The sequence below is a fragment of the Erythrolamprus reginae genome, chromosome 5 (assembly GCF_031021105.1).
Source record: "Erythrolamprus reginae isolate rEryReg1 chromosome 5, rEryReg1.hap1, whole genome shotgun sequence".
NCBI classification, from domain to species: Eukaryota; Metazoa; Chordata; class Lepidosauria; order Squamata; family Dipsadidae; genus Erythrolamprus; species Erythrolamprus reginae.
Window position 1 is genome coordinate 54,517,996 of NC_091954.1, and position 13,762 is coordinate 54,531,757.

The 13,762-nt window shown below is 42.8% G+C and overlaps 1 protein-coding gene across 1 annotated transcript in view; it reads left to right on the forward strand.

Annotated features, from left to right (window-relative positions):
- The first annotated feature begins 4,799 nt into the window (after positions 1–4,799).
- The window catches only part of HSPA12A (heat shock protein family A (Hsp70) member 12A), a 58,242-nt gene continuing 49,279 nt past the window's right edge, over positions 4,800–13,762 (forward strand). Inside the window, exon 1 of the mRNA XM_070754215.1 lies at positions 4,800–4,827. Coding sequence (XP_070610316.1) covers positions 4,800–4,827 — 28 coding nt within the window. The remainder of the gene's footprint in view (positions 4,828–13,762) is intronic.

Consider the following 13,762-nt stretch of genomic DNA (forward strand, 5'->3'; position numbering starts at 1 on the left):
GTATGAGTAACTAAAGCCTACTGTGGCTTCAGCATCCCAACCTCATTCTAGTTCATAAAAAGCATTTTGCTATTGTTACTTTGCTTCTTTTGGGGACTAAGTCTTCTGCAGAGGCTCAAATCCATTTGCAACATCTTTGGTGCTCTTCAGAAAGGGCCCTAGGAGCTGGTTTATTTATGGCTTGAGCGTTTTCTGCGTTCTTTTAAGGGGAGCTGGTTTATTTATGGCTTGAGTGTTTTCTGCGTTCTTTTAAGGGAAGCTGGTTTATTTATGGCTTGAGCGTTTTCTGCGTTCTTTTAAGGGGAGCTGGTTTATTTATGGCTTGAGCGTTTTCTGCGTTCTTTTAAGGGGAGCTGGTTTATTTATGGCTTGAGCGTTTTCTGCGTTCTTTTAAGGGGAGCTGGTTTATTTATGGCTTGAGCGTTTTCTGCGTCCTTTTAAGGGGAGCTGGTTTATTTATGGCTTGAGCGTTTTCTGCATCCTTTTAAGGGGAGCTGGTTTATTTATGGCTTGAGCGTTTTCTGCGTTCTTTTAAGGGGAGCTGGTTTATTTATGGCTTGAGCGTTTTCTGCGTTCTTTTAAGGGGAGCTGGTTTATTTATGGCTTGATCGTTTTCTGCGTTCTTTTAAGGGGAGCTGGTTTATTTATGGCTTGAGCGTTTTCTGCGTTCTTTTAAGGGGAGCTGGTTTATTTATGGCTTGAGCGTTTTCTGCGTTCTTTTAAGGGAAGCTGGTTTATTTATGGCTTGAGCGTTTTCTGCGTTCTTTTAAGGGGAGCTGGTTTATTTATGGCTTGAGCATTTTCTGCGTTCTTTTAAGGGGAGCTGGTTTATTTATGGCTTGAGTGTTTTCTGCGTTCTTTTAAGGGGAGCTGGTTTATTTATGGCTTGAGCGTTTTCTGCGTTCTTTTAAGGGGAGCTGGTTTATTTATGGCTTGAGCGTTTTCTGCGTTCTTTTAAGGGGAGCTAGTTTATTTATGGCTTGAGCGTTTTCTGCGTTCTTTTAAGGGAAGCTGGTTTATTTATGGCTTGAGCGTTTTCTGCGTTCTTTTAAGGGGAGCTGGTTTATTTATGGCTTGAGCGTTTTCTGCGTTCTTTTAAGGGCAGCTGGTTTATTTATGGCTTGAGCGTTTTCTGCGTTCTTTTAAGGGGAGCTGGTTTATTTATGGCTTGAGCGTTTTCTGCGTCCTTTTAAGGGGAGCTGGTTTATTTATGGCTTGAGCGTTTTCTGCGTTCTTTTAAGGGGAGCTGGTTTATTTATGGCTTGAGGGTTTTCTGCGTTCTTTTAAGGGAAGCTGGTTTATTTATGGCTTGAGCGTTTTCTGCGTTCTTTTAAGGGAAGCTGGTTTATTTATGGCTTGAGTATTTTCTGTGTTCTTTTTGTATAGTGCACGAGTCAAAAAGAGGGCGGGGAAAATATTTACTGACCCCTCACATCCTGGACACAAACTTTTTCAACTCCTACCCTCAAAACGTTGCTACAGAGCACTGCACACCAAGACAACTAGACACAAGAACAGTTTTTTCCCAAACACCATCACTCTACTAAACAAATAATTCCCTCAACACTGATAGACTTTCTACTAAATCTGCACTTCTATTCTACTAGTTTTTCTCATCATTTGTATCATCCTTTTCCTCCCACTTAGGACTGTATGAATGTAACTTGTTGCTTGTATCCTAAGATTTTTATTAATATTGATTGTTTCTTCATTGCTTATTTGACCCCTATGGCAATCATTAAGTGTTGTACCACATGATTCTTGACAAATGTATCTTTTTCTTTTATGTATGCTGAGAGTATATGCACCAAGACAAATTCCTGGTGTGTCCAATCACACTTGGCCAATAAAAATTCTATTCTATTCTATGTAGCGCTTTAAAGATAATAACCAACACCTTGAATTGTACCTGGAGACCAATAAGGAGCCAGTGCAGTTCACAAATAATTGGTATAATGTGGGTGTATCTAGGTGCACCCACAACAGCTCACGCAACTGCATTCTGGACCAGTTGTAGTCTCCAAGCACTCTTCAAGGGTAGTCCCATGTTTTCAAGGAAAGCCCCATGATGCTTCAACCACTACATCAATGACTCTAATATCTGCACCCACTTTTATTCTGGCCATTAGCAGGTTGCTACCAGCATGGATAAGGATGCTACACCAGTAACGAAAGTTGTGCTGCTCGCACAGCTTCACTTCTCCAGCATGCATGGTCCAGCATGTTTTTGCTTCCACACAGAAGTAAAAAACCACCAACATTTTGCATGTGCATATGTCCCCTCATGAGATCCTGGTTCCTGCACATGTGCAGAAGCAAAAACTTTCTGCACGCACACAGGAGAAGCGAAGCTGTGCACATGGGGCATTGGTGGCGGTGGGATTGGGAATCCGCCCAGGGCTGGGCAGCAGGCAGGACGGGGTGGAACACAGTTCCACCGGCAGAAATGAAGCTGTGTGCCCAGCTCCAGCTGATTATCCCCCCTCCCATCCTCTTCCTCCTCCTTGGAAAGCGGCAGGGAGACCAGCACTGGCAGGAGTTGCAGGGGGCCCATTTCCTTCCCCCCTCTTTTCTCAACAGCTGATCGGCACCCATTCGCCCAGCTACCCAGCCTGAGGCAGGGCGAGACCCAGGAAGGAGAGCCTGGTAAATGCAAAGCAAATTGTCACCCCAAAGAGCGACACTGTTGAGGTTGTAAGTCAAGGACTTAACAGTTCACTTGATGATCGTTCAAGCCACTCCCACCTGGTCACATGGCTGGCAAGTCACTCCTACCCAGTCACATGGCCATCAAGCCACACCCACAAAATAAGCCACACCCACAGGAGTAAAATTTTTGGCTGCCCATTACTGAATCCGCCTGATTCTGGCCCGACCAACTATTTACATTTGAGGTGGGGAAACTGGGGGTTCTGCCTTTCTACACTTTATTTTGGCTTCCTCTGCATTTTAACATGTCATAATAAAATCAGCGTCTTTTGATCTGGGAAGATTCTCCCTCCCAGCTTAGAGGTTGATTCAAATTTGCCATTACTTGATTTTCTTCTAATTGCAGGTGCACCTTCAATTGTGCACCTGCACCCTGCAAATTACTCTTATAGAAACTTTGATAGGACAAAAAGTGTCCAATCTTTATAGATGTCTTATGTTCTGACCTATGACTGCTGTAGGGCAAAATAAAATACAGGAAAGAAGGATAAGTATATTTAGAGATATTACATCTTACATAAATAGGGGGGAAATGTTTGTTTGTTGAATGCAAACTGTGATGTTTACAGTTTTTAAAAGAATACAAACTTCCTTTAAACAAAAGGAACATGACCATCTGGACAAGTCTGTATCATGCCCACAATTAATTATTGGGGGCTCCCCAAACTAGAACATAACCTGGTCTTCAGAGATATTTGGAAAAAGAATCAGAACACCAAATACAAGCTGAATAAACAAGAAATCCCTCACTCCATAAAAGATCTTACAGATACCCCTTTCAGACAACCCTCACCTTGGAATATTCATATCAAATGAACCAAAGCCCACTGCAACAACATCGCCAAAAAGGCTTCAAGAGTTGTTAAACTAATCCTGCGTAGCTTCTGCTCCGGTAATCTCATACTACTAACCAGAGCATACAAAACTTTTGCCAGACCAATCCTTGAATACAGCTCATCTGTCTGCAACCCACACCACATTTCAGACATAAACACTCTCGAAAACGTCCAGAGATACTTTACTAGAAGAGCCCTCCACTCCTCCACTCGCAACAGAATACCCTTTGCAACTAGACTTACAATCTTGACAAATGTATCTTTTTCTTTTATGTACGCTGAGAGTATTTGCACCAAGACAAATTCCTTGTGTGTCCAATCACACTTGGCCAATAAAATTCTATTCTATTCTATTCTATAATATTCTATAAAGAAGTGAAAAAAAGAATAATAGGACAGAAGGACTGGGACGGTAGGTACAATAGTGCGCTTATGCACCCCTTTGTTTTGCTATTGTCACCTTGCCTCTTTTGGGGACTAAGTCTTCTGCAGTGTCTCAAATTCATTTGCAACATCTTTGGTGCTCTTCAGAAAGGGCCCTAGGAGCTGGTTTATTTATGGCTTGAGCGTTTTCTGCGTTCTTTTAAGGGGAGCTGGTTTATTTATGGCTTGAGTGTTTTCTGCGTTCTTTTAAGGGGAGCCGGTTTATTTATGGCTTGAGCGTTTTTCTGTGTTCTTTTTCAGATCCCGTATGTAAATTCGGACTGCTGTTTTACGCACCATCTGGAAAGGAAATGTCAAATAAGGCGACGTGGTCCGTGATTCTATGGCTTGCAAGGCTCCTTGCCAAAAGCCTCCTTTGTCAAAAAAAAAAGACGTCTCCGATTCCTTCCCAGGCTGAGGGTAGGAGGGAGGGCAGCCGCTCGCTTCCAAAGGGGAGGGGCGCTGCAGAACTTGGAGCATCCAGAGTCTTGCATTGGGAAGGTGGGGGGGGGGGGGGGAGAGACAGAGAAGCTTGCTAGCAGCGGGGTCAAACGCCAACCTTTCCAGGCGGGGGAGGAGAGGAGACGGGAAAAGCGGATCGGGCGGAGGGAGAGAAGGAGGCAGGGAGGGGGCTCGTCTGGGCTCCTCATCCGCAGGTCTGGGAAGGCAGCGACTGCAGCAGAAAGCGGCTCCTTGCCCAATGGCTCAGGCTGCCGAGTGAGAGGCGCGCTCGTGGGTTCGCCTCCCCCCACTCCCTCCTTCCTTTCCCTGCTGATCTCGCCTCGCGCAATTGAAGTCGAGAAGCGGAGGGCGCCGGAGACACCTTCAGACATGGCGGGGACCGAAGGCATCGCAGCAGGTAACGGGGTTTGAAGGGTCCTGCGGCGGGCTTGGGACGCTGGAGAGTGGGAGGAGGATGGACGCTGCATGGTTTGTCAGCAGGGGAAAGAAAAAAACGCAAGGCGAAGCAATGCAGAAGGTTCCTCGGAGGGGGTCTAGGCTTGTGGGGTGGAGCAGGAGCCTCTCGGCTCCTGGGTTATAATAATAATAATAATAATAATAATAATAATAATAATAATAATAATAATAATAATAATAATAATAATAATAATAATAATAATAATAAATTAGATTTGCATGCCGCCCCTCTCCGCAGACTCGGGAGTTATGTCTTGCAAGCTGTCACGAGCCTCGGAAGGAAGGGGGGACACCCCCCATTCTAATGCTACAAACGCTCATTGCACATGCTAGCGGCGTGCAATCTTGCAAGGGGAGGGCTGAATCAGAAAGCAGCGTGGAAAACCATACTCGGGCGTCAGTATCGTTTCTGCAGAAACGGTCGTTATAATCCTGCGAATTGTAAAGAGATACCCCCGCACACACACCTGGGGGGGGGGCCTGGAAGCGATCCTGGCGTTTTCTTAACTCGCCTGGTTCGCAGCGCAGAGCGCTCTCACGCGCGCCCACTTCGGCCCACGCGCGCCCACTTCGGCCCACGCACGCGCAACCTTTGGGGGTCCGGTTTCTACATTTGTGTGTGTGTGTGTGTTGCGCAATAACGCTCAAAGCGGAACCTAACGGGCCGGTTTTCCAGAGGACGCCAAGCCTGGAAAAAAAAAAAAAATCCCAAACCCTGCAATTAATAACGATCAAGACTTTTTATCATTTGGGGATGCTGAGAGATGCGGGACCTGAAATATATTGGCGTAGGCAGTGGAACGAAAGAAGACGAGTTCAGCAGACCCCCCCCCCCCGCGTGTCTGCAATACCGTTAATAAGTGTCTTGAGTGTGTGTGTGTGGAGGGGTCCTTGCCTCAACTGCTGGCTTGGCACAAAAAGAGGCCGCGGGGTTGAGTCCTTCCCCCCCCCCCCGAGCGTAAACTTTGCAAACCCCGAGCAGAGAAATATTAAATAAGGAAGGAAAGGAGGCGCCATATAGCGGCAGATCTGATTCGATTTCCAGGGGGGGCTTGGCTCTCCGCGTGGTGGGGCATCCCCCTTTTTAGCAATCGCGTTTACGTATACTGTATACCGCTTCCTGGTGCTTGGATAGCCCTCTCTAAGCAGTTTGCAGAATCAGCATATAATGTATTTGTTTGTTCCAATACACATTGAAGAGAATAGACAAATAGTATATATATATATATATATATATATATATAAAGAAAAGGATAGAAGAAAAGATATAAAAATAGGTGAGAAGATACATGAAAGGAAGAAAAGATATATGAGATAAAAGAGAGACAATTGGACAATTGGTGAATGTGGGCATTCTTTAGTGGCGGGGTGCGCAGGATTTGTAAGAGAGAATTTAGGGGGGGTCCAGGAGGGGGAAACCCCCACACTTTTTTAAACTCCCCCTTTCCTGGTGCCTAAGCGGTCGTCTCCTTCGACCGAGGCTGGCGCCCGCCGTCGCGCGGTCCCTGAAGGTCCGGGAAGGCGATTTGCAGCAGCAGATGGGGGGGTGGGAGGAGGTGAAATGGCCGGCGATAGGATCCAGGTGGAAAAACAATGCGGAGGAATCCGAGCTGGCGCCCCCTCCCCCGCGTGGTGGCGCGTCTCTCCGGATGCTGAGCCGGGGGTGTTCCCGGCCTCTGCATCTGCTCTGCGGCTGGGCGGGGTGCGGATCGCCCGGTGGCCGCCGACTGCCAATGCAGCGCTTCCCGGAACCGGTGACAGCAGAGGCCGGCCGAGGAGGCGTGTTCCCCCCTCCCCCGAGGGCATTTAAACTACACTGCTCAAAAAAATATATATAAAGGAAACACTTAAACAACACAATATAACTCCCAAGTAAATCAAACTTCCGTGGAATCAAGCTGTCTACTTAGGAAGCAACACTGATTGGCAATCCATTTCACATGCTGTGGTGCACATTCAACTTTGTACAGAACAAAATATTCGATGAGAATATTTCATTCTGTATGAAGGTATGTTATTTGAGTGGTCCCTTTATTTGATTTATATAAGGAGAATAGCAGAGGTAGCCACCAGGAGGAGGAGGACCGAGAAGTAAAAGTCCCCTTTTAAAATGACAACGGAGAGGCTTGTCACTTATATATATATATATATTAAATAGTAGCAAACAGAAAACGCCAGTTCTTTAAATTTGGGAGATTTGTGTGTGTGTGTGTGTGTGTAAAGATAGTGGAATCCAAACTATTGGCTAGTTCTTTCTGTCCCTCTTCCTTCCCTGCTTTCATAGTTGTGATTGGTCAAAATAATGTGTCCCTTAGGTCACCTTGGCAGTATTTTCTGAGCTCTGCAGTTTTTTAAAGGGAGTAGTTGCAGCTTGGGTTTCTGCAGCCTGGGTTGATTAAGGGCCACAAAAGTAAAGACCTTTACTTTAGTGGCCCTTAATAAAGCAGTTACAGGCCAGGTGCAAATTAGGGGGAGTTCTTCTTCCCCTCTCCATCAGATAGGAAGAGTTTGAAGAAAAGTTATCTGGGAATAGGACAAACGATCCTCCTCAGCAGTTGCTTGTGTATGCTGAATGGGGTCTCCTGGATTGCTTTCTGTAGTACTTGTTCTGCGAAGTGCAAGTCAGCCATGGGTGTGGCTGTCCCTATGTTGCTTGTCACACTGGCTACTAAAATATACCAACTGTCAAAAGAGTAACAGCTTAGCTCTGTAACTTCCTTCACCAATGACATGCAGGATTGAATCCTGCTGTCAGTGTAGGCAAAATCTGCATGGGGTTGATGCAGAATAGAAGGACATAAAATATAATTTAAGAGCTGCTTCTCCTGAGGTCTGCAACTGAATGGTGCATTACATATAGGAAATCTGAATCCGAGACAAGAAAGAAGGGAAAAAAATAATATCTGGGAAATTGAAGAAAATACTTTAAATTGTTGCATTTACACACTAGCACTGTGGACATATATTGTAAAATAGCATCTCTCTCTTTTTTTTTTAAAGAACAATTGCTCCCGCCCCCCAATAAGAACTTAAAAGTCTCCTTTTGGTTGTAAATGTTTAAAGTATGATAGAGATAGAATTTGAAAAAACAAAAATGGAAAAATTGAAAAGCAAATCCCTTTAATTGTTATATAATGAACCATGTATGTTTTATGTAAGTAGGCAACTGGCATAAATTGATGTTAAAATATATTCCAAGTATTTAGATGCATAACCCGTAATACTTAGATACATAAATTCGGTTGAATTCCTATTCTGTGAAGAGGTGGTGACATCTGTGTCATTGTGAACAATGCAGATTTTTTAAAATATGTAAAATACTGTATTGGATTTCACAAACATTATGTTGTATTTTTATGATGACATCTGTGGCAGTAAAACTTGTTACAAAGGCAAACCTGCTTGAGATGAGAGCAGCAAGATGTTGCAGCAAAAACTGGCCATTAATTATGTTGATGGCTCCAGGCCCTCAGCATTGCAGCCTTTTCAGCAAAAGCCTTTATAAGCAGCCAGCCTCCATGAGTTGGACCACCCCTCCTGTGTTCCACAGGGATTTACAGTCACACATCTGAAGGGTGTGGTGTTGGGGAAGGTTACTACCATCAGCTCCCACTGCCCCCCCCCCTACTGCATTAGGTTGAATAGTGTCCTAGGGATGGTGGGGCAGCTGTAAGAGATGAGGATGATGATAAGCTATTAGGGAGACTCTCTTATATCTGTTATTAAAAACTGGTATGATAATTCTAGAGACACATAAGATTTGTAAGTTGTCTTTGAGGAGCTGGGAAGCATCTATTCCAGCTGAAGCAGGCCTCATGGGTAGCAGCGTTCAGCAATAAAATAATAATTTTATGCCTAACAAACCCATACATCTAGTTGTTTTGATAAAACAGGACTCATTTGTAAGATCCTCAAAATCTTAAAAAATCTTTAAAGATCCTCAAAATCTTTATAAAATAAATCTTAATTTATATAATGGTTGTATGCAATAGGACCAAGCAGAGATTATGAAATATGAGAGGACTTATACCAGCTGTGCGTAATTAAAGATGCTCCTTAATCAAATTCCTAGTGACTGCTGGTCATATCCTTGTAGTTTTTTTCAGCAACAGCACAGTGAGTAGTAATGGTTACTCACCTTTATTACAAAGTATTAGAAACTTCCTCGGAGTGAGGAAGGCCTGGTTTCTGTTAGAATTAAGAAAGGATTGCTCTAGTTCAGGGTCTCAAAATCGTGGCTCACGGGCTGAATGCATCACATACTGGCCCATTCCCGCCTGGTTTAGTGATGGGGAAATGACATGTGATACAGCTATGATGCGAGTTTGACACTCCTGCTCTAGTTCTTTCTTTTACTTCACTTAAAGTAAACACTGATAACCGGAATCCCAGATAGGTTTTTTTGCTACTATACTTAGCAAGTCTCAAGATAGGGTGAAATTATTCTTGGAATCCTCAAGGGAAGCCCTTTCTCCTAGGAATAATAGGTATTTTGATTAAGTGTAGCAAATATAAGATTTAGCCCAACTTACATTTAATGGCACGGACGTGTTATTTTGTTTATACAATTTATTAATTACAACTTACAATTGTAGGAATATAATTAGTTTATGCCATTAATAAGCCTTTACAGACACTCATAGGAGCTCTGTGGTAAATAGGGTTGGGTTTGTACTCTACTTCAAAAATGCTGAAATTTTGAACAGTTTACATATCCTACATATACTGTAAGAAAATGGACTTGCTGCAATGAACATGTAAGAGAAAATAAAATTGAATTCTAGAAACACAGTTCTCTGTTTGAGCCAGCCCAATCACAATAAGATCAGTTAAAGTCCTTTGCAAGTTCTTCAATCCCATGATTAAAAATAAATACTTAAAAGAATATTCTCTTCCCCTAACCCAGGGCTGTCAAATTTATGGCCTGTGGACCCGATGCGTCACAGGCTGGCCACACCCATTTTACCAAAGGGGAAAAAGTTGCGCTATGTTATGTGAAACCACCGTAACAATGCAAGTTTGACACTCCTGCTCTAACCTTTTATACATAATTTAGGATGAGGTGGAATTTGAACAAGGCTGACTGTAGGTCTGCATCCTTTTGATTCTATAGGACAGGCTACTCCCAAATGTTCAGATCTAATTAACTTCAAGCTGCTTTGGGAAGAGTTTTTGTTCTGACTCAGGCATAACTTAAATTGCCAAGACTTCAATGAGAATATTTCAGTCATTCAAATCTAGTATGTATTATTTGAGTGTTCCCTTAATTTTTTTGAGCAGTATATACAGTTGATTCCCAGCTAAAACTGCTGACATGCAAGTCTTTGATCATGAGAATATGAAAGAAACCTGATGCTTACTCTTGGCTAGTTGTTCATTAACATATGAAATTAAAACATTTGTCAAAATCTCATAAAGTTGCTTCAGACTTAATCCAGAGCAGGGACAGAAGAGGTGGGCGCTCCACTCGTGCCTGTGGGCTGGGGCAGAGGGGACAGAAGCGGCAAAGAACCAGTATATAACATCATAGCACTGCATGCTCCTCCCATTTTGCAACATCATTTGTAGAACCCAATAGGACAGAGCTTGTAGCTAGATGCCCTTTGGGCTCCATAATCATATACGTTTGATGAGTAAATGATTAGCAGGTTTGAAGAAGTACCCTGTTTCCCCGATAGTAAGACACCCCCGATTGTAAGACGTATCGGGGGTTTCAGGGGGGTCGGCTAATATAAGCCGTACCCCGAAAGTAAGACATATGTCTTACTTTCGGGGAAACACGGGGGGTATTGCCGCCTCCCTCTCATCTAGCTGCGCACCGCCTCCTGCCCACGTTCCCCCTCCATACGTCACCGCGTCTGCCGCCTCCGTCTGATCCAAATGAGCGCCGCCTCTTGCCCACGCCTGCGCCGTCCCCCTCTCCATACGTCACCGCGCCGTCCCCTGCACTTGTCACTGCCGCCTCTGCAAATTTACTCGGGCACGTCCCTACTCCAAAGAAACCTCCCCCCCCCCTGCCCGTCACAGAAGGTAAAATGCATATACACTAAAAAAACACATTTTACACAGTTTTTTTTAGCTGTCAGTGCCCCTTTAACAATATAAGACATACCCCGAAAGTAAGACATAATGGGGCTTTTGGGGATAAAAAGAAAGTAAGACACTGTCTTACTTTCGGGGAAACACGGTAGGTGTATAAGAAGATTCCTTATGTCTCACCTGATGGTTCTAGTAGGCAAAAGAGATGCCTGCAGATTTGTGATGGGTACCTTAGTCATAAACATTAGTTTTATGAACAGGAACTTTTTAGCAATGCAAGATATACCTACGTGGCATCATTGAATTTAAGAAGCAGGAAGACTGTGTTGTTTCATGAAGCAATGTAGAAGATGCTTTGCAGAGGATGACATAGAAACATATTAAGGGGCGTGCATAAGCGCACCATTGTGCCTACCGACCCTGTCCTATTGTCTTTTTTATCATTACTTTCTATGTTATGTTTAGATAAACTACTATCCTATACTTCAGTGTTTCCCAACCTTGGCAACTTGAAGATATTTGGACTTCAACTCCCAGAATTCTGGGAGTTGAAGTCCAAATATCTTCAAGTTGCCAAGGTTGGGAAACACTGCTATACTTGATTGACAAAAATAAATAAATAAATTAAAATATCAACCTTTTCGAAGGTCTGGATGTGCCCAGTGATCAGAAATTTCCCCCAATTCATGCTGTTCATTCTACCCTTGTTCCTACTATTTCCAAGATTGATATAATTTCTGTGATGGGACTTTTTGACCTCGAGTCTCTGTGGAATCCTGATCAGGATCTAAGTAACTTTATTTTCATTATACTGATACTTTTTTTTTTTAGCCCATGACTGACTAAAATTAGGTGATGGTGTTAGCTCTGTTTCATTACAGAGAACATTCGCAGTTTCTACCACGATGTGTCTTCTCTGAAGAAAGTCTTGTAGTGGCCAGTGGTGGCTACTCCCAGGAAAATATGCATTAGGGTGTGGCTTTAATTTTTTCATGTTGGGTTCCCTCCCACCTGACAACTTAGCTGTAGCTTGTTATGTAAACATCCTTAAATCTGAGTTTGTGATCATGTGTCTTTAGCCTGGATAAAATAATATTGTGCTTGGTGCTCATAGTGTTAACTTTTTCACATATCAGATAGGTTATTTTCCTTTATTAAGAAACAGTTGCAGACAAATATCCTTCATCATTGTCCATAGTTCCAAAAATAGATATATTGCTGTAATATTTGGAGGAAAGTTAAGATGAAAAGCTAAGAACATTTTAAACTGCAACAGCCTGTCAAATCTTGAAATAAAAGTGCACTATCATTGCCCTTATAACAGCGGGGGTGGGGGTGTGTGAACACGGACATGGGACCTCTGGGTATTTTCACCCAACTTAAGTTGTTATCTTTAAGAAACAAGCAAGAATAAAGAAGATAGATAATTTAGACCTGGAAGCTAACAGTCATTAATTGATCAATCAGGATATTCTAGTCACAACATTTAAAAGTTATCTTTTTCAATTCACTGGGCATAATCTCATAATTGTCTTGGACACTGAATTCATATATTGTTGAGTAAAACGTAATTGGCACATTCAGTTTCATACATTGTAGCTAATTACAAGCAAACATACCATTTACTATTGTGCATGAACTTTGCAAAGAGGGAACCTCTTTGCAAAGTTCATGCACAATAGTAAATGGTATGTTAACTCTTATTATATGCACAGGAGCCAGTTTTTAAAAAGCCTATATTCAAGTAATAATATGTAAGGTATCTACTACAAAGTGCTACAAAACTTCCTTCCGGGAAGACATGTACAAAAAGAAGCTACAAATGTTTTGTTTCTTAATGAAACAGTGCATCAGAACCAGGGATGGGCTACTGCCCTGACCGGGTGGGTGGGAACGCAGTAGGGTAGCGAAAATGGAGCTCCACCCTAGAGCACCCAATTTGCACTGAAAGATGTTGAAAGAAAATGCACAAGCCACGCCCACAGTGTGGTAGTAAAAGTTTTGGTAGCCCTTCACTGATCACAACCATTATAACCTTCAGTCAATCGTGGACTAAACTATCAGCAATATAATGAAAGCAATATTTAATTGCATTTATTTATGTATTTACATATTTATTTATGGGACGCGGTGGCTCATTAAATATTAAATATTTTAAAATATTTAAAATTTAAATTTAATATTATTTGTGCAATATGTTGAATTTCTTACATTTTTATATACAACTCATGATTGAATATTAATTCTTCTATTTAGTTGGGTCCAATTTTAAGAAACTGCCTGGGCTATTTTTGGCAAGGTTTTTCAGAAAACCTTGTGCTTCCTAGGACTGAAAGGAAGAAAGGTCACTCGGCTAGGTTTGTACCTAAGGCAGGACGAGAATTTATGATGTCCTAGTTTCTAACTTGATGCCTTAACCACCACATCAAACAGGCTCTCTCTCTCTCTCTCTCTCTCTCTCTCTCTCTCTCTCTCTCTCTCTGTGTGTGTATGCATGGGTCTGCATATAAACGTGGTATCTTAATCTACAGTAGGACCATCAGAGGTGGGTTCCTCCCAGTTTGGACCGGATCGCTCAAACGATAGCGACCCGCTGGTAACGTCACTGTCGGTGCCGGTCCATGCGTGCTGCCATCTTTTTGTTTGGAAATATTTCCCTGTTTGGATGGTTTTTTCCTCTTATGCTGTTTGAAAAAAGGGCTCTCCCACTCACTCCCAGATTAATACTGATCTTTATTTCTTCACCTGAAGCACAGCTGATTAGCTCCTCAGCTGTGTTTCGGTCTAATTCCGGCTACTGAGCATGCATGAAAGCAAATGTATTGATTGATTTTATT